The sequence below is a fragment of the Mytilus californianus genome, unplaced genomic scaffold (assembly GCF_021869535.1).
Source record: "Mytilus californianus isolate M0D057914Y unplaced genomic scaffold, xbMytCali1.0.p SCAF_13, whole genome shotgun sequence".
Lineage (NCBI taxonomy): Eukaryota > Metazoa > Mollusca > Bivalvia > Mytilida > Mytilidae > Mytilus > Mytilus californianus.
Window position 1 is genome coordinate 25876234 of NW_026262615.1, and position 27027 is coordinate 25903260.

The window sequence follows — 27027 nt, forward strand, 5'->3', positions numbered from 1 at the left end:
CAGAAGGTAGAAGACCTGGATGCTTCATACCTTGTATGCAGATACCTTGTGTTACGAAGTTTCTGGCAGTAATTTGTCCATTGTCCTTGACCTCATTTTCATGGTTCAGTGACTGCTTGAAAAAAAAATATAGTTTATTTGTCTTGTGAATTTCTCACTTATTATGAGTAATAGGATAATTATAATTGGTATATGGGTTCCTTGCAAAGTCTACATGTTCTTCAGACAGAGATCACCTGACCTCTACCTCATTACATGGATCAGTGATCAAGGTTAAAAAGTTACATGATTAGGTCCATTTCTCAGATACTATAAGCAGTGGGTCAACTATATGTGGTGTATGGAATGGTTGTAAGGGGTATATGTCAGTCTGGCAGGTTTCATCTGAACTTGACCTCATTTTCATGGTTCATTGGTCAATGTTATGTTTTGCTAAGCCTGCAACTTTTGTCTCAGAAAGCTCTACATAGGGATAGTGATCTGGCAGCGGCAGCGTTAACTAACTACTTGAAAGCTTTATATTTTAGAAGGTGGAAGACCTGGATGCTTCATACTTTGTATATTGATGCCTTATATTATGAAGTTTCTGTCTGTCATATGTCCATTGTCCTTGACCTCATTTTCATGGTTCAGTGACTACTTGAACAAAAAGTTAAGAGGTTAATTTCTCTCTTATTATGAGTAATAGGATAACTATATCTAGTATGTGCGTACCTTGCAAGTTCCTCGTGCCTGTCAGACTGTTTTCATATTTGACCTTGACCTCATTTTCATGGTTCATTGCTCACTTTTTAGTTTTTGTGTATTGGTCTGTTTTTCTTAAACTACAATAGGTCAACAATATTTGGTGTATGGAATGATTGTAAGGTGTATTTGTTTGTCTGGCAGGTATCAACTGACCTTGACCTCATTTTCATGGTTCATTGGTCAATGTTAAGTTTTCATGGTTAAGTTGGTTTCTTAGATACTATAAGCAATAAGTCAACTATACTTAATGCATAGATTGATTGTAAGGTGTTCATGTCTGTTGGGTATGGTTAATCTGACCTTGATTTTCATGTTTCATTGGTCAATGTTAATTTTTCCTGGTTAAGTATGTTTCTTAGAATTGATAAGCAATAGGTTGACTATAGTTGGTGTATTGAATGATTGTAAGGTGTACATGTATTTCTGGTTTGGTTTTTATCTGACCTTGACCTCATTTTCTTGGGTCATGTTAAAGTTTTTGTGAAACTTGTAGTTAAGCTTTATATTTAGGACTATCAACATAAAATCAGTGGTCAGTAAAGCAGGCGATACATTTTAGGATGTGCACTCTTGTTGTATTTTCATGGTGCATTGGTCAATGTTTTGTTAGGTCAGCTATGTTTGGTGTTTGGAACAATAGTAAGTTGAACATGTCTGTCTGGCAGGTATTATCTAACCTTGACCTCATTTTCATGGTTCATTGGTCAGTGATAAGTTTTTGTAATTTTATCAGTTTATCAGATACTATAAGCAACAGGTCAACTATATTTGGTATATGGAATGATTGTAAAGTGTAAATGTTTGTCTGGCCTGGTTCATCTGACCATGACCTCATTATCATAGAACATTGTTAATGGAAAGTTTATGTGCTACTTGTAGTATACCTTCATGTTACAGACTTTCAACATAAATTCAATGGTTACTAAAACAGACATACATTTCAGCATGTGCACTCTTGTTTAATTATTTTTCTGAAATTTTATTTTATTTTTTTCAGAAATTTTAGGTGCATTATCATCTATATTACTATTGTGGGTTTTAACTGGTATTGTAGTTTATATGGCCATCAAAAGATTGATATCTAATTCTTATGATATTAATGCTACAGTGATGTTAATTATAGCTGCCTGTGGGGTGGCATTTAATTTGTTGTAAGTATTCTATAAAAAAACCTGTTTTGTCACTAGTTTCAATAAAAATTTTAATATATATACAGTGTTCCAGCTAGGATTTCAAAAGGGCAGGGAGCTAATCATGAAAAGGGCACTTCAGCACAATCATTGATATTTCAAAAAGGGCATGTCAAACATTATCATATGTACATGATGTAAACTGCAGGGATTTCAGCTAGGAGTTTTGAGGGGGTTTAGTCACTTTTACGCTAGATGAAAATCACTTCATCATATTTGATCTACTATCAACTGACTATTGGCAAATACAACCTTATTTTGGGTAACAGTAAGGGACCAGGGACTTATATTACTAGCTAAACATATGCCTAAGGCCTTCCAGGACAATGATCTTTGAAGGCCTTAGGCATGCTACAAATGTAGGCAGTCATGGTATGATTTTACTGGTGTGATGCTTAACTTATAAGGATCTGGAAATTAAGTTCACAATTTCAGTTATTTTGAGGGGACATCCTGATCAACCAAAGTCAGGTTCCTTTTTTCCAAAGCTTGGAATCACAGCATAAATGAAATTGTAACGACTATTTCACTGCATAATCAATATCCCTTTAAAAAAAAATTTAAAATAGATATTTGGAATCCATTTGTATGAGCTTGGAATGATTAAAAAGACTGTCTTTTATCAAAGAGAAGATCATGTTTACTTTTGATTTTCAAATGAACTGAAAACAGGAAGTGACTAGAGTTTAATAAATTTAGAATGAATCCGGATTCATCTACGGATTGGTTTGTGTTTAATGTAAAGGCAAGAAATAATCATTTTTTTAAATTCAGTTGCTCAATAATAAATATATTTGTCTCTCCAGTTAATTTGATACTTATTTTACATTTAAGTGTCCATTAAATGTATACAGAAACGTTCACGCATGCACGGTTCATGATTAAGAAAGCACATTTTTGAATCATGAAAATATTTTTGATCGTTTTGAAAAAAAGTTTTATCTTTATAATCGAAATTGTCAAAAGATTTCAATGGAAAGTTTTATAAAAATGTGACGAAAATATGTTCAAATGGCAAAACTACGCCAACCGAGCTGGAATAAGTATAAATCGTTTGAGAAATTTTGAAATTAAATGAACAGTCCAGACAAAACTACAAAAATGTCTATGGTTAATAAACGAACTGCAAATTGTGGACTTTTGAGAAATATTGAAATTGAAATGCTGACTGACCGAATTTGATGGGAAAAATAATTACAATGGTCAATTATGAGGTTTAATTAATGGATTAATGACCAAGATGGGGATAAGCGGATTATCTGTAATCACAACTTATTACACCTGTTGTAAATGTTGATTAGCTGAGGGTCATAAACTTGTCATAAATATGAAGACAGGTAGAATGATAGTATTTTCATCAAAATATTACAACAACAAGCATTCTGAGAGTATTGCATGGCAATACATAGTCCCCTACCAGGTAAAAATTCATTATACTGGAACAAAAAGCTAACTTGTCATGGTGTAAATAAAAAAGAAAATATCAAGTAAATATCTTCAAGCATGACTAAAAACAGTGTGGAAAACTGATTAAATGAGTGAATTTTTCAAGTCCAAGGACCATAACTCTGCACAAAATTATCAGACCGAAACAAAATTTCGAACTTGATCTGTATAACTTGTCATGATAAAACTATATACCAATTATCAATCAATAACTTCAAGCATGATCAAAAAAAGTGTGGAAAACACTTTAACATTAGATATGATTAATAGTTATCTAAAATTAGATATGATGTAATACAGTGTATATCTATTTTCATATTATAATCAAATATGATTAATAGTTCCAAATATTTTTTCTTTTATTTGTCACAAACTAATATAGATTTGTAACTTATCTATAAAATGTCAACATTTTTTATCTACACAATGTAATGTAATATATACATTAATAAAAATAGATTATTATCTAATTAAAGGATTTCACTTCATAATTTTTTTTATTTATATATAGCATTCAGAAAATTAGTTTATACAAAATAACAAACAAACCTGCCAAAAAATTCTTCTAATAATTTACCAAAGAATATCTTTTAAAAAATGAGTTATCTCCCTTTGTACAGAAATATGGTTTAACATAGTACTCTAACATTAGATATGGTCCAGAGTTATGGTTCATAACTCTGGACTAAATCTTCAGACCGGAACAAAATTCAAACTTGATCTATAACTTGTCATGGCAAAACTATATACCAAAGGGCACAGGGCGGCACTAGGGAAAGGGTGGGCAGACCTCCCTGTGAAAACGACCAAGCTGGAACATTGATATATATATAAATATGGGGTTTATAATGATGAGACAGTAACCCATCATGAAGGTAAAACCAGAAGAGGTCAGTACAGTCTTCAACCATATGAATATATCTGGCTCTAAATTTATCAGAGACTTTCTATAGCTTGTTAACAGATTGTTACTGATCCATTTGAAGTAATCAGAAATCAGTAGTGGAAAGAACTTGTTGAATTAAACTTACAAAAAAAAACAGCATATTTCCAAGTCAAACAAAGCACTGTGTCTACACCAACTTATGATATACTTTAGACCACACTGACTTTTGATATACTTTAGTCCACATTACCTTGTTGACATGCTTACATGCTTAACCCCCTTTCCCCACATACACACACACACAAGATGGTTCCCTTAGAGAAAGTTTCCTAATTTGTCAACAACAAAAAAAGGCTTAAAATTATTCCCAAAACGATTGAAAAATGTTGAACAATTTAAAAAGTTTTAGTACAATTAATTGGTTATTTGAAATTTCCCAATTTTCAAAAAATGAGTCATATTCTCCACCCCAAAAAAAAGAAAGGGTGGAGGTAGTTTTGAAAAAAGCCAACAAAATCACTGGTCGTTCCTTATAACCACAAAATTATTTACCTCAGGAATAAAAAACAAATCCTCTATTATTGATGATTTTATGTATTTTTAGCATGGGGTTAACCCTACATCAGCACAGCCATAGTCATGGAGGTAGTTCCCATTCCCATGATTCCCCTACAAAACAGAACTACAAAACTATAAATAACCGAGATGAAGAAGAAGATGATCATAGCAACCACAGTGACCATTCTCACAAAAGTAATATAAATGTACGAGCAGCATTCATCCATGTAATGGGAGATCTTATACAAAGTGTTGGTGTACTGATAGCCGCCATTATGATATTTTTTAAGGTAAGGGTTCATTGTGATCCTTTTATTGTCTGTCACATTTTAGGCCACACCAGTTGGAATAGGATCCCAGAATACAAGTCCAGTACCAACAAATGAAGTCCCTTGATAAATATACCATCTTTTAAATAGGATATTGTACTAAGGTGAAAATAATGTAAAGATGCTCAGATTTGTAATATATATTTGAGAGCTCACAAACATGTTTAGACCCGCCACATTCATTATGTGCCTACCCCAAGTCAGGAGCCTGTGGTTCAGTGGTTGTTGTTGGCTCATGTCTGTCATATTTGTTTTTCGTTAATTGTTTTGTTATAAATTAAGCTGTTATTTTTTTCAATTGAATTGTTTCATATTTTTCATGTCAGAGCCTTTTAAAGCCGACTATAAGATATGGGTTTTTCTTTTTGTTGAGGGCGTACGGTTGCCTATAATTGCTTACATCCAATTTATTTGAACTTTGGTGGATAGTTGTCCCATTGGCAACCATACCTCATCTCCTTATTTTTATGCCCCGTCTACGATAGTAGTAGGGGCATTATGTTTTCTGGTCTGTGCGTCCGTTTGTCCGTTAGTTCGTTCGTTCCTCCGTCTGTCTCGTGTCAGGTTAAATTTTTTGGTCAAGGTAGTTTTTGATGAAGTTGAAGTCCAATCAACTTTAAACTTAGTACACATGTTCCCTATGATATGATCTTTCTAATTTTAATGCCAAATTAGAGTTTTGACCCCAATTTCACAGTCCACTGAACATAAAAAATGATAGTGTGAGTGGGACATCCGTGTACTATGGACACATTCTTGTTATGAAGGGTTGTTTAACTTCCACTTCTGTTAAATTGTGCGTGATTCTGAAATCTTTAGGGTGGATGATTGTGGTAGTATATGGTCTAAATTTTTATTTTCGATTTTAACCAGAAAGTTAATAAAATGACCATATTAATACTCAACACAGTATTGCCCTCTTAAATGCTGGTTATTCCCTTGTATAAATGAAAAAGTTGTTGAAATTTTCGTTTCTGTTCTCAAACTTTAGTGTACTTCAACCAAATGTTATGATACTTATACACAATGATTTTTACCATAAAACACAGATCAAGTCATATTTGGGTGGCGTCACTTTTACAGTTCTCTAGTTATGTCCTTTTATAACATTATATGCAAGTGGGGGCATCGGACACATTCTCCTTTTTTTTTTTTCAATTGAAGATGGCTAATCCAATATACGAGGAAACCCTTGCATAGCCTCTGGCTGTTGGTAATCTTCGTTAAATAAATAAAGAATTAAATAAATCCAATATGTAAATGCTTTCTAATTGGCTGCTCTTATAATGATTTGCTTATTTTCTATTTTTAGCCTGAATGGAAGATGGCTGATCCAATATGTACATTCCTTTTCTCAGTAATTGTCATGGTAACTACAATCACTGTTGTCAGAGACATTTTAGTAGTACTAATGGAAGGTAGGTTAACAACAAATATAGGCAAACATTTATGAAAAAATCACTCTTTCATGAAACGTAGATATCATGGATTTATTACAAACATTTAGCTGTGAATACTATATTGCAACTTTGTTTACATGAATCATATCTATTACAATGTCGTTTAAACATAGCAGTCATGTCGCAGTCTTTTGGCAGTCATGCTTTGATCACTTTTTAAACGCTTTCGTTCCTTTCTGTTATATTATTCCGTTTTATTACATAACTGGCCTTGTCAAATGAAGTTGTTATAGTTGGACGACAAATGATTTAATGGCTTCTTAGTTCAAGATTTTGGTCACGAGACATTTTTCGTGTATGCATTGTATTTGGTTGGTTATATTTTACATCAACTTTTTTTTGTTGTTATTGGTGAAAAAATAATTAATTCAAATCCTTACATTTTCTCACGTACAACACTCGTGTCAACAAAAAACCTGTAAATGGCCCCTTTACTACTTTGCATATACAGAAACAGCTACAAATATTTTACATACGAGTCATTGAAAAATTTATTTGTAGATCGATAGCATTCTATTTTTATAATTTCTTTTGTCATGGAGACAAAAGGAAGTGCCGGTAAACAACACATAAAAACAGAACGTGGAGACAAAAGGAAGTGCCGGTAAACTATACATAAAAACAGAACGACTGTTGTTTATAATCTTTATTGAAAGAATTAAAACAATATATGAGGCAAAATATTTTAATGAATTTAACTAGAGACATATATTTGTGACATATCGAGCATAGCTCTCCATCCTTTCATAGAGTTATATGTAATTAGCACATGGTGGTATTACTGTTGCTCAAGTCAATGATACTTTCTTCCTTTGTAAAGTCTATTATTAAAGTATTATTGGTAGTCTTCTGTAGACAGCTATAGTTATTCGTGATATATTGCTCCCAGCTTTCGTAGTGATGGTATGTATCCCTGTTGTGGTTGTTCTGTTCTGTTAATATCCATAACTGTTAATTCTGTATTTATTCCAATCAATTGTTAGGCCGTGATTTTGAGACTTGAACTCTCAAAATCACAACCCAACAATTAACAGTAAGGGTACCACCATGTGCTAATTACATAGAACTCTATACTAATCTATTTATAACTAAAACACTTTCGTTTTCAATTCTATTTTTAATCATTCTATATTTACATGTGTACGTTACTTATACCTACCATTATTAACTGTTACGTCACTTTAGATTGACCACTTTGCATACTTCATGCGCATTAATTCTTATATAAATTGTCCCGATGACGCCTGCCTTGCATGCAAAACATGTAGACCAAAGTAAATAAAATTGCAGACCATTTGAAGTGTTGTTGTCAATTTTGATTATTATTCTCAAGTGTTGCATTCGTTTGCATGATTTGACAACCCGGCATATGAAGGTATCCCCTTCAGGAACTCTACCAAAAGGATTTCACAGGTGTAAGTTCACCAGACAGAGTTTAATTATGAAAAAAAAAGTAGAAGTTAGCAGGCAAAATTTTTAATTGCACTACATGGTTAAAACTAGAGGATTCCGAATATCTAGCAAAAATTCAAAACTATGAGTAGGGAACATCCTGAAGCGAAAATTTGTCATGCCAGGTCTTCCTGTTCTTGTCTCACTGTAGTCATAGCCATGAATTTAGAGCCTCAATTCAAATTGATGGATTGTAAGTTGATTAACATCCAGTGGCAAATGTTTCATGTATGTTCAGGACGTGAACAAATTAACAATAAATGCAATAGGTAGGTCCTGTAATAGAGGATTGCAGGTTAAGGTTGAAGAAATATGAACTGCCACTGGAAAATGAGGGTATATTGGATGGGGACAGAAATTTTGCCTTGCAACAGTCTCATTTTAAAAGTCACGATAATACACATTTTTGTTTTAGGTACACCAAGAGGTTTAGACTTTGCTGAAGTTCAGACAAGTTTTTATAGCATTCCAGGTGTAAAGGATCTACATGATTTAAGGATGTGGTCCCTGTCACTCAATAAAATAGCATTATCTGTTCATATAGCTGTTGGTATGTATGTTAATGTTGAGGATATCAAATTTATGGATGTGGTCCCTGTCACTCAATAAGATATGGTAATCTGTTTATATAGCTGTGAGAATGTATATTAATGCTTTAGGAAAACTATGGCTGCAACCCACAATCCAAAACCTCCTTTAAGAAAAAGGTTCTAAGGCTAATATTGAATCCCTAGACACAAAGGTTTTCTAGATCAGGGATGGCGGCCTAAAAAAAAATGGAAAAATGGATCCATATTGACTTGTCAACATAAATAATGCATAATCAAATGGTCGTAACTTCATAATTTACAATATGAGTTGCCAAAAAGAAGTTATTTTTTAGCACAAATATTTCTATGACAAATTAGTAATATTTTGCCTGATTTAAAAAAAACCATTAAAATCTAAGGGTCAATATTACCCCTTCCTGAACCTACTCCTTTACGGGTATATGATACTAATTTTAAATACATGTAATAAGATGTATTGTTCTTGTTAAGAAAGTGTGAGCCACATTTTTTTTAGGGGCTAGCAGAACTGAGAACTAATCGTAATTAACATTGTCGAGCCTTCGACTTTTGTCGAAAAAGCGAGCCATAGCGATCCTACATTCCGTCGTCGTCGGCGGCGGCGTCCACAAATATTCACTCTGTGGTTAAAGTTTTTGAAATTTTAATAACTTTCTTAAACTATCCTGGATTTCTACCAAACTTGGACAGAAGCTTGTTTATGATCATAAGATAGTATCCAGAAATAAATTTTGTAAAAAAAAAAAATTCCTGTTTTTCCGTATTTTACTTATAAATGGACTTAGTTTTTCTGCCAGGAAACATTACATTCACTCTGTGGTTAAAGTTTTTAAAATTTTAATAACTTTCTCAAACTATCCTGGATTTCTACCAAACTTGGACAGAAGCTTGTTTATGATCATAAGATAGTATCCAGAAATAAATTTTGTAAAAAAAAAAATTCCTGTTTTTCCGTATTTTACTTATAAATGGACTTAGTTTTTCTGCCAGGAAACATTACATTCACTCTGTGGTTAAAGTTTTTAAAATTTTAATAACTTTCTTAAACTATCCTAGATTTGTACCAAACATGGACAGAAGTTTGTTTATGATCAAAAGCTAGTATCTAGAAGGAAATTTTTATTAAAATTTTGTACTTGTTTATCCATATTTTACTTATAAATGGACTTAATTTTTCTTCCAGTTAACATTAGATAAAGTCTGCAGTTAAATTTTTTAAAACATTTATTAGATTCATAAACTATCCTGGATTTTTACCAAACTTGGACAGAAGCTTCTTACAATAAAAAAATTGTATCGAGAGGAATATTTTTATTAAATTTTTTCCTCATCTCATTTTTATTGAGCCTGCGATTAACAGCAAAAGTAGGCGAGACACTGGGTTCCGCGGAACCCTTACGATTTTTTTTGAGTAATGCTCTAAGAATGATTTGTATTTTATAGATGAAGATGCTGACCCATTAAAAGTATTAAAATTAGCATCAGCCATGGTACAAAAAAAGTATGGTATAGCAGAGACAACAATTCAAGTTGAAGAATACATTAATGAGATGGAGAACTGTACACATTGTAAAGACTTGCCAGATTAAGATACATTTTGTATACAGCATTATATAATGTTCTTCTGGGAGATTCTGGCATGTCATTTAACATAGGTTATCTCCCATTTTCAAGAGTTGTTAAATGGGTTGTCTTCCATTGTCAAGAGTTGTGAAATGAGTTATCTCCCATTTTCAAGAGTTGTAAAATTAATTGTCTCCCATTATTCTAAAGTTTTGAAATTAGTTATTTCCCATTTTTAAGTGTATAACTTGAGAACATTTGTACCAATTTTATTCAAATTTTATATCTTGTTTTTGATAAAAGGAAGGTCAAGTTTAGAATTGAAGTGGTCAAGTTTTTACATGGCTAAACCCTAGAATAAATGGGTTCAATCATGTAATTCTTTAAATTTGTACTTTTTTCATCAACCATCAAATGTAAATAATGTTAACATGTCTTATATGTGTTACCTCAATTCAAGCTGCCATGTTGTTTATATTGGTAACAAAAGTAGTCCAATGAACACAGTCTATAGAAAAATATACTGCCTCAAACAGAAGTGTGTGTAACCAATAATACTAAAGGGTACTTAATTATGCAAATCTTCCTAATTATGCAAATCATATAAGAATTATTTACATATATTTACCTGTGCTGCAAGGGAGACAAAGCTTGAAATAAGATGTCAGCCCATGTTAGATGACATGCTAAATTACAGCTGTATGTAACAGTGCTCAAATGTACCAATGATAATGATACTCTAAATTCATTGTGATTTTTGAAGGATGGGAAAAAATGAGAGATTAATTATTGCAATTTTAGGAAAATGTGCATGCAGCTATATGTATCAGATATCAGAATTTGAGTTATTATTGTGATAATCACCCAGTCGCATTATTCCCATAAATAAAAACCTTGCAATTATTTGTGAATTTACAGTACTCTATTAATATGCATTATGGGAGTCTTTCTCTTTAAAAATAAGCTGTGATTTATTTTATTTTATTACATTGGTAGCATTGAATTACATTGATTTCCCAGTCAAATAAAAACCGATAATTTCACATGTGAAATAAACGTGGTTATTTCACTCTCTGACGTCATGCAACAATAGGCGTTGTCAAGACGTCGATAACATCGGATCAAAACAAATTGTGAATGCGTAGAAAAAAGATATAGTTCCTTACATTTTCTACATTAATTTCATTAAAAAAAGCCATTTGCCAATGTAATAAAAAGAATAACTAATCAAAGAATTAAAATATCGAAAAATATTCAACTCGTGACCGAACAACACTGATAATTAACTCATGTGCTACGCGCATTCATGAATTAATGTGTTGTTCGGTCACTCGTTGAATATTTTTCTCTATTTGAATTCTTTGATTAGTTATTCTATAATTATTATTTGTTAATAATGCCATTGTTAAGTTTCTATAAATTATGTAGTGTTTTCCAAATAATCAAAAGTGAATGTGGGATAAAATTCAATAAATAAATGATAAAATATCAAAGATTTCATGTAAAAAATTTTCTAGAGTTCAAAGGTCATAAGGTTATCTACGGAACCAAATCATATGTAGATGATTATATTGTTATCAGATATCGAAAGTATCTTTAATAATCAAACAAATTTTTATTCTTATTTGACTTTTGTTTGGCCTTGTGAATACCTATTTGTTAGATATATATTTTTTTAACTGTAAAAAATATGACTTTTTATACGACCGCAAAAATTAAAAATTTTTTGGTCGTATATTGGTATCACGTTGTCGTCGTCGTCGTCGTCAGCGTCGTCCGAAGACAGATGGTTTCCGGATAATAACTTTAGTATAAGTAAATAGAAATCAATAAAATTATAACACAAGGTTTATAACCACAAAAGGAAGGTTGGGATTGATTTTGGGGGTTATTGTCTCAAAGGTTTAGGGGCCAAAAAAGGGGCCCAAATAAGCATTTTTGCAGTTTCCAGACAATAACTTGTGTTTAAGTGTATGAATCTCTCTGAAATTATACCACAAGTTTCCATACAACAAAGGGATGGTTATGGGGGGTTATGGCTCAAACCATTTAGCAATTAGGGGCCAAAAAGAGGGAAAAACAAGGGTTTTTATGGTTAAAGGACAATTTAGACAATTTAAAAGCAGTGTAAGGGAGGTAATCCAATCCATTTAAAGAATATTGTTGTATATATGTTTGATTACCTCCCTTACACTGCTTGTTAATTATGTATTAAGAAATGATGATTGTCTTGAGGTGATTAGCTGTAAATTTATTTTTAGAAGTTACTATTAATTAATATTAATTTTAACCATGACTGTATGTCATTTTATATTTTAATATTTTATGATGTATTTAAATGAGTAGTTATGGTTGCAAACTCCATTAAAAATTTGAATTGAGATTATTTTTGGAATAAGGGAAAGGGGGAGTTGAAAAAAGTTTTTTTTTTTTTTTGGGGGGGGGGGGGGGGGGGTAAATAAGAATTTGTGGGGGGGTTACAATTTTTCTCATTTCAGATTTCAGAAATTTCTTCAAAACATTTTTTTTTTTTGGGGGGGGGAGGTTGATATTCAACAGCATAGTGTATTGCACAAAAGCAAAAAATTGAATATAAATTCAAATCATATAACCAATTTTAAGTTTTTGACTACACTTATTCTGTGTCAGAAACCTAGTATGTGTCAAATATTTAATTACAATCCAAATTCAGACCTGTATCACGCGCGAATATTGTGTCCATTTTTGCCCCAACTGTTCAGGGTTGGACCTCTGCGGTCGTATCCAGCTGCGCTCAGCGAAGCATTTTATTAGTTTTTTTTATATATTATCATTTATTGTTTCATAAACAGTCATTCCATTTTGAGATGGCCAAAGGTAAACTGCCTTGTGTATACATTTGTATTTACATTTCATGTTTTTCTTAGTTTCAAAAGTCTACTGTATAGTGGTTCATTTTCACTGAGTTTAAATTTCACAGGTTCTTTGATAAAACCTTTTGACAAGGTTTTATTATCCATTAATTTATGCATGGGATATAAGCAAGAAAAAAAATTTCAGACAAAAATCTCCTACCCGTACTTAACATCTGTGTCTATAAACCAAGAGTCAGGCTAGACCAAACTTTTCCAAAATCTTTTCTGAGTTGTGCTGTTTTAAAATTATATTTGTTAATTGTACTAACTACCCAACTTGGCTTGTGAGTGTTTTTTCTTTACAACTACAAATCATGTTGGAACCATAGAAATAAATAGACCTATTGTGATTCATGTTTGGACCATAGAAATAAATAGACCTATTGTGATACATGTTTGGACCATAGAAATAAATAGACCTACGGTGAATGTTCACCAGTCCATATGATTGAAAAGTAGAACTTGAATCTCTAGTTTTATTGACTTCATACAAAAATAAGAATATGTGGTATGATTGTCAATGAGACAACTCTCCACCAGAGACCAAATGTCGTAGACACATGGTAGAAGTTAACAACTATAGGTCAGCGTACAGTTTTCAACAATGGCAAACTATAAAAGGCCCCCAAATGACAAATTTTAAACAATTCAACGAGTAAACTAACGGCCTGATTTATGTACAAAATAATAAACAAAAAATAAATATGAAAATCAGCAACAAATGACAACCACTATCTAGTTAGCTCACGGGGGCCCGAAGGGCCCCATGTGAGCTTATGCCATCACTTGGCGTCCGTCGTCGTCCATCGTCGTAAACTATTTAAAAAATCTTCTCCTCTGAAACTACTGGGCCAAATACCTTCAAACTTTAACTAAATGTTCCTTAGGGTATCTAGTTTATAAATTGTATCCGAAGTTTTGATCCATCGACAAACATGGCTGCCATGCATGGCTAAAAATAGAACATAGGGGTCAAATGCAGTTTTTTTGCTTATATCTCAAAAACTTAAGCTTTTAGAACAAATCTGACATGGGGTAAAATGGTTCAATTGGTCAAGATCTATCAGCCCTGAAATTTTCAGACGAATCGAACAACTCATTGTTTGGGTGCTGCCACTAAATTGGTAGTTGTAAGGAAATTTTGCAGTTTTTATACGACCGCAAAAACATTTTTGTGGTCGTATATTGGTATGACGTTGGCGTCGTCGTCGTCGTCTGGCGTCGTCCGGCGTCGTCCGAAGACACATTTGTTTTCGCACTCTAACTTTAGTTTAAGTGAATGGATCTCTATGAAATTTACCACAAGGTTCAATACCACAAAAGGAAGGTTGGGATTGATTTTGGGGGTTATGGTACCAACAGTAAAGGAATTAGGGGCCAAAAATAAGCATTTTTGTAACTTCCAGACATAACTTGTGTGTTAGTGTATGGATCTCTCTGACATTGTACCACAAGGTTCCATATCACAAAAGGAATGCTGGGATTGATTTTGGGGGTAATTGCCTCAAAATTTTAGGTATTAGGGGCCAAAAAAGGGGCAAAAAACAAGCATTTTTCTAGTTTCAGGACCATAACATGTGTGTAAGTGTATGGATCTTTCTGAAATTGTACTACAAGGTTCCATATTTTTTTTCCTTTTTTTTTTCTTTTAAAATTTTCCATTTTAAGTTGGTTATTTCTGATTTATATTTAAAAGCAAATAATAATGATATGGTAGGAGATACACACCAAACAGGATGTGTAAATTATTATATAATAAGTATTGTGCAATAGCAAGAAATTTTCAATTGCACAGTATTGCACAATAGCAAGAAATCTTCAATTGCACAGTATTGCGCAATAGCAAGAAATCTTCAAATGCACAGTATTGCGCAATAGCAAGAAATATCCAATGGCACAATATTGCGCAATAGCAAGAAATTGTCAATTGTACAGTATTGCGCAATAGCAAGAAATATTTAATTGCACAGTATTGTGCAAAAGAAGATACTTCGTATAAATTGCTTATTTCTTGACCAATTTCAATGGGGTTTTATTCTTGAATTGTTGGGGTTTTTTAATATGCTAAATCATACCCTGTATTAAGTTTTTGGATTTTGGGCCCCGTTTTTAAATTGGTCCACATTGAGGTCCAAAGGGTCCAAAATTAAACTTTGTTTGATTTCATCAAAAATTGAATTATTGGGGTTCTTTGATATGCCGAATCTAACCGTGTATTTAGATTCTTAATTTTTGGTTCCGTTTTCAAATTGGTCTACATTAAGGTCCAAAGGGTCCAAAATTAAACTTAGTTTGATTTTAACAAAAATTGAATTCTTAGGGTTCTTTGATATGCTGAATCTAAACATGTATTTAGATTTTTGATTATGGGCCCAGTTTTCAAGTTGGTCCAAATCGGGGTCCAAAATTAAACTTTGTTTGATTTCAACAAAAATTGAATATATGGGGTTCTTTGATATGCTGAATCTAACCATGTATTTAGATTTTTGATTTTTGGGCCCCGTTATCAACTTTGTCCACATTGAGGTCAAAAGGGTCCAAAATTAAACTTTGTTTGATTTCATCAAAAATTGAATTCTTGGGGTTCTTTGATATGCTGAATCTAACCATGTATTTAGATTTTGGATATTGGACCATAATAGGTGAATGTCCAATTTAAAAATTTTAAGTTCTTAGACCACATTCATTCTGTGTCAGAAACCTATGCTGTGTCAAATATTTAATCACAATCCAAATGCAAAGCTGTATCAAGCTTGAATGTTGTGTCCATACTTGCCCCAACTGTTCAGGGTTCGACCTCTGCGGTCGTATCAAGCTGCGCCCTGCATTTTATTTGTTATTATCTTGAATATTATTATATAGATATAAACTGTAAACAGCAATAATTTTCAGCAAAGTAAGATCTACAAAAAAGTTTATATGACCAAAATTGTCAATCGACCCCTTAAGGAGTTATTGCCCTTTAAAGACAATTTTACGAAATGTGTTCATCAAGTCTGCTAACATTTAAAAATCTTCTCTTCTGAAACTATTGTGCCTAATACTTCTTAACTTTGAATGAATGTTCCTTTAGGAATCTAGTTTATGAATTGTATCCGAAATTTTGATCCATCAACAAACATGGCCGCCATGGCTAAAAATAGAACATAGTGGTGTAATGCAGTTTTTGGCTTATATCTCAGAAACTAAAGCATTTAGAGCAAATCTCTCAAAGAATTAAAATGTTCAAAAGGTCAAGATCTATCAGCCCTGAAATTTTCAGACACATGGAACAACCCATTGTTGGGTTGCTGCCACTAAATTGGTTGTTTTAAGGAAATTTTGCAGTTTTTGGTTATTATCTTGAATATTATTGAAGATAAAGATAAACTGTAAACAGCAAAAATGTTCAGCAAAGTAAGATCTTCAAAAAAGTTTAATATGACCAAAATTGTCAATTGACCCCTTAAGGAGTTATTGCCCTTTAAGGACAATTTTACACAAGTTGTTTTATGTTTTTTAACTTTAAAAATCTTCTCAAATGAATCTAGTATAAATTTTGTATTTCATTTCCTTGTACGTCAAGAAACATAGACACTATGGCTAAAATTGAACATATGGGTAAAAAGCAAAAATAATCATTGATGAAAGATTTAAGCAAAAAAAATAACAGGTGAGCGATTCAGGCTCTTGAGAGCCTCTTGTTTTTTTTATCTAACAAAAAATCCTGTTCATAGTGATGATATTATTTTTGTGGGATAGTCAGTGTGATATATAATCTTGGGCCATCTCTGTTATTGTCAGTACTGTTAAATTAATTATTATATGTAGCATGTACAGTTTTCTTACAAAATGTTGACTAAAAATCAACTGTTTAACTTTTTGTAGGTTTTTGCTATAAAATACGAATTCTCTGGTGTGACCAACAAGCTAAAGACTGCTTCTTTAATTAACCTTTATTGTTTAAAATTAAGAACTTAAGTTATCTTAAATCACTGCCAGTTACCAGATAGCAGCTAGACTATTTTTTTTTTTTTAAATTGTAATGGTTCATCCTATTACATTAGAGGAGAAGGTATGATGAAGCCACTTTTTTGGCCAATTGATTTTGAAAATCAAAAGTATTATATATTTTAGGAAATTTGGACAGAGGCTTACTTTTGACCAAAATACAGTATTCAGAGCAAAATTTTGAAAATAAATATTTTCATTTTTCCATATTTTACTTGTGACGTCCATTTTTGCTGCACTAGTATGCATTATTGTTTAGGGGCCAGCGGAAGCCGGCCTCCTGGTGCAGGATTTTCTAGCTGTGTTGAAGAACCATTGGTGACATTGGGCTGATTTTGCTCTTTGGCCGGGTTGTTGTTTCTTTGACACAGTCCTGTTTCCATTCTCAATTTTATTTTTTTTTTTTACAGTTAACATTCAGATTCAGTCTGAGGTTAAAGTTTTTCAGTCATTAATAACTTTGTCAAACCTTCATGGAAATTTATGAAATGTGGACAAAAGCTTGTTCATGACAAAAATACAGTATCCAGAGCAAAATTTTGAAAATATTTATTTTCATTTTTCCGTATTTTTACTGAAAAATTGGCTTAGTTGTTTTACCATTAACAAGTAGATACAGTCTGGGGTTAAAGTCTGTTACACATCAATTACTTTGTCAAAACTTCATTGAATTTTATGAAACTTTGGCAGAAGCTTTTTTTTTATGATTAAGAGATAGAGTCTGAAGCAAACTTTTGAAAATATACTTTCATTTTCAGTATTTTTCTGATAGATGGACTTAGTTTTTTTACAGTTAACATTTACAAACTCGGAATAATATTTTTGACATGATAAATTTGTAAACCTTCATGGATAGTTATTAAACTTGGACAGAAGCTTGTCTTCAAGACCAAGAAAAAGTATCTTAAGAAAAAGTTTGAATTTTTTTTAAATTCTGTATTTTACTGATAAATGGACTCACTTTTTAGGTCAACATTACGCTTTTACACTGACAGCAGTAATCGTAGGTGAGACGCAGGGTTCTTGGGAACCCCTTACAATTTTTTTTAGAAAGAAGTTACCATGGATAAAATGTCTCTTTTGGTACATTTAAGGAAATTTATCAATGCGGTATACTCAGCTATTCAAGTTACAAAATGATGTGTATGTGTATTGTCATACTTTTCAAGAAAACTACCTAAGTTGTACATAGTTCATGAATCTACCTGTTTCAAATATATCAATGATGTCACTAAAAGTAATATTTAAAGTTTTAGTTATTTTCCTTTGTCCATAATTGTAATTTAACCAATGCTAATGGACTCCAACTCATAGTATTGACTTTTAATGCTTAATGCAATGGAATGTTAAACTCTAAGCTCCCACTGCAAAATGAATGCAATCTTGACCCTCAGTACTCACAAGCACTTTGATTTTTAATGTGGTGTATTATTTGTCCTCAATGAAGATCGATCATGTATTTTTCTAAGTAAAGTTGCAAAGGGGTTAGAATGTACAGCACAAAAATAAATAACTTGTGATGGGTATTAAATTAATTTTCTATATGTAAAGCCTCACTTCATTAAAAAATGGTTAAGGGCAGGGCTTCCAAAAAAATTGAGTCATTAACATTTTCTTGATCCTATGTTCAATCTCTTTAAATTTTGTCATTAGGAGTCTTGTGAAATTTTGTCCTCCAACAACGGTCAGATTATATAGTTGTTTTACAGATGCCTCTAACTGGTTTAGAAGCCAATTATTTATTTTGTTTGTCTATTTATTTATTAAAATTTAGTGTCTTCATGTATTTTTATGGAACAACTAGAAGGTATAGTAATACTTTTTCTGGAAAATGTGAAAGATAAATTGCCATTGACAAAATGTGGGCATAGGTAATCATGATAATCAAATAACTGCCTGTTAATAAATTGCCAGTGACAAAATGTGGGTATTGGTAATCATGATAATCAAATAACTGCCTGTTAATAAATTGCTCAATATTATTTTATATGTATCAAGAAATACTAGTCTTAAAAGTGCTTATGTATATATACAGGGTATGTATATAGATACTTATAACATTGAAATTAAACTTTTTTTTTCATCTGAAATATTGGTGTTGACTAATTTTTTGTCTTGCTTAAAGAAGTATGCTAAAAAGTAAAATAACAAAAATACCGAACTCCAAGGGAAATTCAAAACGGAAAGTCCTTTATAAGACTTTACTTAGTTGTTTCTGGCAGTGGAGGCATCAACAATGTATAAGTTTGATGACTATTTCAAGGCCCTGCCCCCTAAGTCATGGTCCAGTGACTTTGAATTAATTAGCATATTTTAAAGTTAAATTTTCTGCTTAAGCCACTTTGATAGGAATTGCTTGTGATAAATCAACGATATTTTCTATAAAGTTGCATTACTATCAGTTTGGCGACTATTTCAAGGCCTTGCCCCTAGGTCATGGTCCAGTGACTGAATTAATAAGGAATTTTCAATGTTAAGTTTAATTAGCAATTTTCAATGTTAAGTTTTCTGCTTAAGTCAGTTTGACAGGAACTACTTGTGATAGGTCAATGATATTTTCCATAAAGTTGTATTACTTTCAGTACACATAAGTTTGACTACTTTTTTGATGCCTTGCATCCTAGAGGTCTTCATTTCTGTAATATTTGATTTTCTTGGCCATTTTCTTCCAATCTTTAAATAGTTTGCCCATTATGCTCAATTCTTTAAAATTAAGCACACCATTTTTATGTTGTGTTTTTTTATTTCTTCAATGGTCAACTCTCTCTATTTTTTTTTAGTCCCCTACCGACGAAGTCGAAGGGGACTTTAGGTTTGCACTCTGTCTGTCTGTCCATCTGTCCGTATGTCCATCCGTCAGTCCGGCAAATCAGCTTTCCACACTTTGTTTCTTCGTTCTTGAAGATATTGATTTGATATTTGGGATATAGTTTTATCATGACAAGTTATAGATCAAGTTCGAATTTTGTTCCGGTCTGATGATTTAGTTTAGAGTTATGGACCATAACTCTGGACCATATCTTATGTTAGAGTACTATGTTAAACCATATTTCTGTACAAAGGGAGATAACTCAATTTTTAAAAGACATTCTTTGTTAATTTTGCACATTTTTCCTTTTTATTTTTTTGCCCATTTTCTCTATATTTTTTTTTGCCCATTTTCTCTTTTTATTTTTTAGGCCAATATTCTCTTTTTATTTTTGTGGTTTATTATTCCTTATTCTGTAAACCCATTCCAAACCCTCGTGAAATATGACTTACTAGCGTTATATTTTTAAAAGGCATATGAAACATAACAAATGCCACTAATAGTGCAGAAACTTCCTACCCCTTACCCTTCTAGAGCAAATAGTTAATCCCTAAATTTGTCTTACCTGCGATGAAAGTGCTAATAGACAACACATACATACTGTTTTAACCTCAATTTCACACAACAGTGGTCAGGTCAAGCTCTAATGATGACCCATTCCTTAGTAACTACAAACAAATGCCACTAATAGTGCAGAAACTTCCTACACCTTACACTTCTAGAGCAATTAGTTAATTCCTAAATTTGTCTTGCCTGCGATGAAAGTCATTAAAGGCAACACATACATGTAAGCATTACTTTTCCATCAGCCACAGTGACATAAACAATTTCAAGTTTTAATTAGTCTTTGGAGTGGTTACAAGGAGAATACGTATTTCTGACATATATTTCCTAGGAGATAACACTCTTTCCAGTGCATTTCATACTGTTTTAACCTCAATTTCACATTAATGTGGTCGGGTCAAGCTCTAATGATGACCTATCCCTCAGTAACTACAAACATCATATCTGGGAAGAGTATGCTCCAGATGATACTGGAAGCAAATGTGTTGTGTGATTTTCGTCAACTCCTCTCAAATTACAAGGCCAATTTGAATCAAACGGCATAAAGAATGTAAATTAAGTCATTTTGGAAAATTTCTTATTTCAATTTTAGTTTGTTTTAAAAACGTGGCTGGCTGAGTAAATTATTTTTGACTTTATAATTAGTCAGATTGAATGTTCGTATTTCATCTTTGAAATTACATGAAATGATACCTTTTGCAACTGCTTGAGAATGGCGAATATGGGATTCTAATCAACGAATCCCCCTTTCGTCATGATTCTGTGGATTTTAGTGCAGCAATGATGACAGACAGCCTGGTTCCAAATTAACCAATTGAAAAACTATATTTCCATCTTTCCCTGAGTTTAGTTTCTGTGAACATATGTCTGGCGGAGGCAATTGGTTCTGAATTCCAAATTTCTTTTCTTCTGTTACTCAGGAACAACGATGGAGGATATTTATTGGTATTTGGTGATTGCAGCAATGATACCAATGTAGCCCGTTTTGGAAATATCAGACACGTAACCTGTCCAGTGTAAAGTGCAGAAGAAAATGTTTAATATGAACGCTGGGGCTAATACCTGAATTCGTCTATTGATCACAGATCGAGAGTCATCTATAAGTTTTCAGTAGGTACTTGAGTCCGTTCAGTTGATAAACAAGGCATTCCCCAAAAGTCTACAATTATATCTTAATGTTGATCAACTTTGAAAACCAGCAAACATTTCTGTAAAACAAAAAAAATGTGAAGAACCAGGCTAATTACCGCGAAAATAATTGAGAAGGTCAACTAGTTTTGATAGAGATAGATCTTTGTTGACACAAGTTGGGGGAAAAAAAGACAAAACCAAAGCAAAAAAAGTCAAAGTCATATAACCGTCCACAGAATCCTACACATGGGTTTACGTCAGTACTGTTTTCAAGTATGGTAAGCATTCCAAACCCCACTAATGGGGCTCCTCATGGAGTTTTTGTTTATGTGATTACTTGGCCGTTTTATAGTGGTTAAATGATTACCGTCAGACCAAATATTTCATGATTATTTGATTATTTGACAATCTGGGACGTCACTGTATTTTTGATTATTTGATTGTCTTGTTTAAAAAAATAATTAATGATTATGTGGTTATGTTGGAAAAAAATTTGTGATTATGTGATTACTTGGACACCCCCATGAGGGACCTCACTGGTAGCATTCCGTCGTGTTTCTCGTGTCAATCTGAATTGCGGTGATAAGTCACATTCACTGATGACATGTCCGAACAATGGACGCCGGCTAGGATTGTGGCCATGACTGACAAACGTTATATAAATGATATGGTCATAATGTGTTTTTTTTTTCAGTAATTGGAAATATCTCAGCATTAGGTATTTGTACATTCAGATTTGAATACAGGAAATGTATTTTTTTCTTAATGGAGAAAGAACATCAATTTAGATAAAAAATAGTTATTTTATTTTTTTAATTTTTGTTTTTGAGAAAGTGCATTTATAAGGCCTCTTTCTGGAAATTATTAAACCTGTCATTATTAATGGCAAATACAAAATATATTACTTGTTTGACGATTTTCCTTTCCATTCTTGTCAAAAATAAAATCTGACAGAGTCTAAAATTGAAAGATCAGTATATATATCTATATTTGCATCAATATTGCAAATTTCCCTACCTTTGGACAATAACATAGAAATTTTCCAATAAGATTGGAAATGAAAAGAGAACAAATTTAGAAAAAAGTATGATCAGAAAGAATATGAGACTAGCTATGAATATGGCTGGATCACAACATCAACGATGCTTTGATTTTTAAGGTCCCTTCTGACACAAGATATGTATCTACGTAACATTTCTTTTTAAGGTCCCTTCTGACACAAGATATGTATATACGTGACATTTCTTTTTAAGGTCCCATCAGACACAAGATGTGTATCTACGTGACATTTATTCTCTCAATCTGTCTTTAAATTAAGAATGAGAAAATTTATGTAAAAGGTAGAGCAGACAAATATTTGTTTTGTATAGAATTCATTGTAACAAAGACCCATATATATGTATATATGTCTCCGAGTATATATATGTCTCCGATTGTACTTTAGAAGATGTGCATAGGTCTAATTTGTACGTAAGCATTACAAATGAGCTGCGTCGGATAGAAATCTACCTTATGCAAATGAATATCAATACATCTGTTAACCTATTTCGGGTTGAAAAATTATCTACGGAAAGTCTGTATCTGTTTGAAAATTGAGTTGTTATAAGAACCCTACAAAACAGACCAAAGTTTATCTTTTATTTCGTATTTGAATGTTCCAAAATCAATTAAAGTCCTATAAATGTACATGTATACGTGCACTTGCATAAGGTCAATTTCTATCTGACGCAGGTCAAATGTTATAACTGATGTCTGACAACATATAAATGATACAAATAATGATCTAAAATAAACAAAGCTCTTGGTTTCTAAGACAAAAAATGAAATAAAAAAATAACAGCATACAAAGAACCAGACATGCCAAGCACTAATTGGCCCTAAGCTAGAGTACTCTTGATTAGTCTGGGACTCACACCGCACAATCGATATCAGAGACTGAAATAGTCCCCAGTCGAGCTGCTCGGTATGTCTGTAATATGTATCATCCTACGAGAAGTATATCTGAGAAGCTGGACCTGGGAATAATTATATATATTATGTCCCAGGCTGAACACACTAGATAGACTCACCAGACCGTTAACTGTGCACTAGACTTGGCATAGGGTTTTAAATCTTGCATCATCTATAGTCCCACCAGACACCATTTTAATGCGTACCCGAAGACTCAAGAACCAGGAAATAGCATCAACTCACTTTTAGGCAGGTCTATGATTTATTTAAAGAACGAGTTTGCCGATTTTTCAAGAAGTTTTAAACGGCACGGTGGCTCAAACTGAAAGATGTATAATTTAATATTCTCGCATAAACATGTCTACATTTACATGCATTTACTCTCTGTGCGTTTATTTGCAAATGCCTTTTGTATGCACTTTTGAGAATCTAATTATTCCAACTTTATTGTTTTTACTGGAATCTTTGGTGTCACAAACATTAATAGTAATATAAGAATAAGGAGATGATGTATGATTGCCAATGAGACAACTATCCAACTAAGTTCAAATAACTGAGTGGATTTAAGCAATTATAGGCGACCGTACGGCCCGTTCAACAATGAGAAAAACCCATACCGTATAGTCGGCTATAAAAGGCCCCGACATGAAAAATATGAAACAATTCAATTGAGAAAAATAACGGATTAATTCATAACAAAACAATTAACAAAAACAAGTATGACAGACATGAACAAACAACAACCACTGAACTACATACAGGCCCCTGACTTGGGACAGGCACATAAAGAATGTGGCGGGGTTAAACATGTTTGTGAGATGTCAACACTCCCCTAACCTGGGAAAGTGGTGTAACAGCACAACACAAGAACAAACTATAAAAATCAGTTGAAAAAGGCTTAACTCATCAGATTGATACAAAGCAGAAACACACCAAACATAAGTACTTATATACAAATACCAAACCAATTGTATTCCGTGTATTTGATAATATTTGATTATTTACAAATCAGGTATGTTTTCGACATAATTAAAATTTTATTAGATTGTCTGCCTTTGCCCATTCATGTTTTAACTCTTGTTTTTAAAAGGTGTTATTTTTAATACACTGATAGAAAGTAACAGATCGATTTGTAAAAAGACATTTACTTCTTTTTAAAACCGAAGGTTGATGGTTCTCTCCGAACATTCTGCTTCCTCCACCAATAAAAATGACCGCCACGCATGATATATAACCAGGAGTGCTGGAAGTGGCGTTTAACACCAACTATATCTGTTTTTTTTTCAAACACAGAGCTTTAATAATTCTTTCGACCCTAAGACTCAAATCTAACAGCCTTGGTTGATTTTGTTTTGTCCGTTGTCCAGATTATTAATACATTACCAAAGAATATAAGTAAAACGAAAATGTACTTTTCATGACCTATATATATAACGACAATCAAACATGTATTTGAATGTTGTCGGTAAAACTATCCGGCATTGTGTTTGCATATGGTATAAGAATATATTGCATTTCCCCCAATAAATATTATTTAATGTTTTTTCCTACACACTTAGATCTCTCCATGGAATGCCAAAAGCCTCTCCCATTTGAATTAAAAAAATGTAATGATGTTATGTATGATTAAATGGATTTTGAAAAAGGTGAGGCTCACATCGCACACCAACGATTTCACCTTTTCTACAAATCTAAATGTTACCGCCTCTATATACAACAGTAATAGTTTTTTTTACTAAAAGTAAGCACAACATGTAAAACAGCCAGAAGTAAAGTTGTTGAAAGTTGTTGTTGGTAATCATATTATATTTTGTTTAAACAATTGATTGATGTTCTAATAACAACCACAAGGACTATGTGGTATTTTAAAGTATATATACTTTCCTATATTTGAGAAGAAGGTGTCACAATCCTTATGTGTTCAAAGGTTTAATGTCAAGAGAGACTATCAGCACAAGCAATACAAAAAAAACCTACATGTCTTTTTGACCGGGCACAAGTTGGTGGTGTTGCATCTTATAAACTCTACTCGAACGATTTTTGCCCAAAAATTCCGCTCAAACCTGTGCCAGAGGCCGTCTGAGCTGACTTGCAGTGAGGTGAGAGTTTTTTTCTCTCCGTGTTGAAGGCATCCCTGTGAGATGAAGAACAGCAATAAAAGCGTTGTTCCTTTGTTTTTTGTGTTTTTTCGCATGTACTGATGTTGTTCCATGGATCGATATCCCGTATCCTTTCTTTTCTATCATGCAATATGAATTGTATATTTAGAAACTGTTTACTTTAAAAAAACTACTTCAAGTATTTAACAGGGTTTTTATGATTAGGCTGCTGTCTTAATGAAGTTTACACATATCTATCAATGTATAGAATATCGGAGTTTTTAGATGGAGGTTAAAGAAAAGAGAATGATGGGTACACGAAATAAAAAAAATAAGAATTTACCTTAAAGTTAAACTTAAGCCGAACTTAGTACATAAGGGCAAACTTCTGAAAGTGACAAGAAAAAAAAGGACACAAAAAGCTTTTCTATAGTCTAATCAGAGACATGAAATACATATATATGTCTCTGGTCTAATAGTTTATTTATAGCCTACTGTAGTCAGTCTGCTTTTTCATTTCATTTTTTTACTTTTCAATAATTTTTTTCCTGAGGGGGAAAACTTGCACCTGGTCCCTATGCCAGTGGATGAATCTGGACTGATGAACATGGAATAATTTACCTCCATGGACTGCAGGGGCGGATCCAGCCATTTTAAAAGGGGGGTTCCAACCCCCGGACCCCCACCCCCGGATCCGCCACTGGACCGAAGAAGAAGAAAACGTAAAAGAGACTTTCCGGGTCATGGTGTAATTTGTTGGTTCTAAATATTAGTATTAGTATTTCCGGTCACTATTCAACCATTTCCCGCAACATTTTCTATATTGTCATCTGCTAAACACAGTAATTAACTGATTTTCACCCACAAAACAGCAGTATTCACACTCTTTAGAATGGAAAAGGATATTTATGAATTTTCCTTTGAAAGAACTTCTTTTTGATCACTTTTCCGTCACTTGAGTTTTCCATTTCACACGAAAAGTTGTCCAAACGCCGAAACGGTCTGCTGAGGATAATTCTCAAATTTGATTTTTAAACAATTAAGTAAAGGTCCCACGTTGAAGTGGTTAATGTAGACTCCAAATGCATTATAACTAATCTTTATGGAAAGATTTTTTTGTACAGCTATGTCTGTTTTATCTACAAAAGAAGAATCCAAAGGCAAAGAACCCCTTGGCCTCGTTAAATCAATAGATTTATCTGTTTGAAAGTAACTATTTCATGTATAGGTCAGAGTATCTTCTTCTGTATTGCTTTTTATATTTATAAAAAAAGGAAATGATCCTCAATGTTTACTTACGACACTAACTTTTGTTGGAGCAATGGAGGGGGAGGGGGGTCATGGGGATGGGGCATGTTTTTTTTTCTCAGGCAAACATTTTTTTAACTAG

At 32.7% G+C, this 27027-nt stretch overlaps 1 protein-coding gene across 1 annotated transcript in view; it reads left to right on the forward strand.

Annotated features, from left to right (window-relative positions):
• The window catches only part of LOC127723435 (zinc transporter 2-like), a 55020-nt gene extending 42928 nt beyond the window's left edge, over nucleotides 1-12092 (forward strand). The window contains exons 5-9 of the mRNA XM_052230061.1: nucleotides 1745-1898; nucleotides 4874-5117; nucleotides 6469-6574; nucleotides 8484-8618; nucleotides 10081-12092. Of these exons, the coding sequence (XP_052086021.1) occupies nucleotides 1745-1898; nucleotides 4874-5117; nucleotides 6469-6574; nucleotides 8484-8618; nucleotides 10081-10226 (785 nt within the window). The 3' untranslated portion in view covers nucleotides 10227-12092. The remainder of the gene's footprint in view (nucleotides 1-1744; nucleotides 1899-4873; nucleotides 5118-6468; nucleotides 6575-8483; nucleotides 8619-10080) is intronic.
• Nucleotides 12093-27027: the final 14935 nt, after the last annotated feature.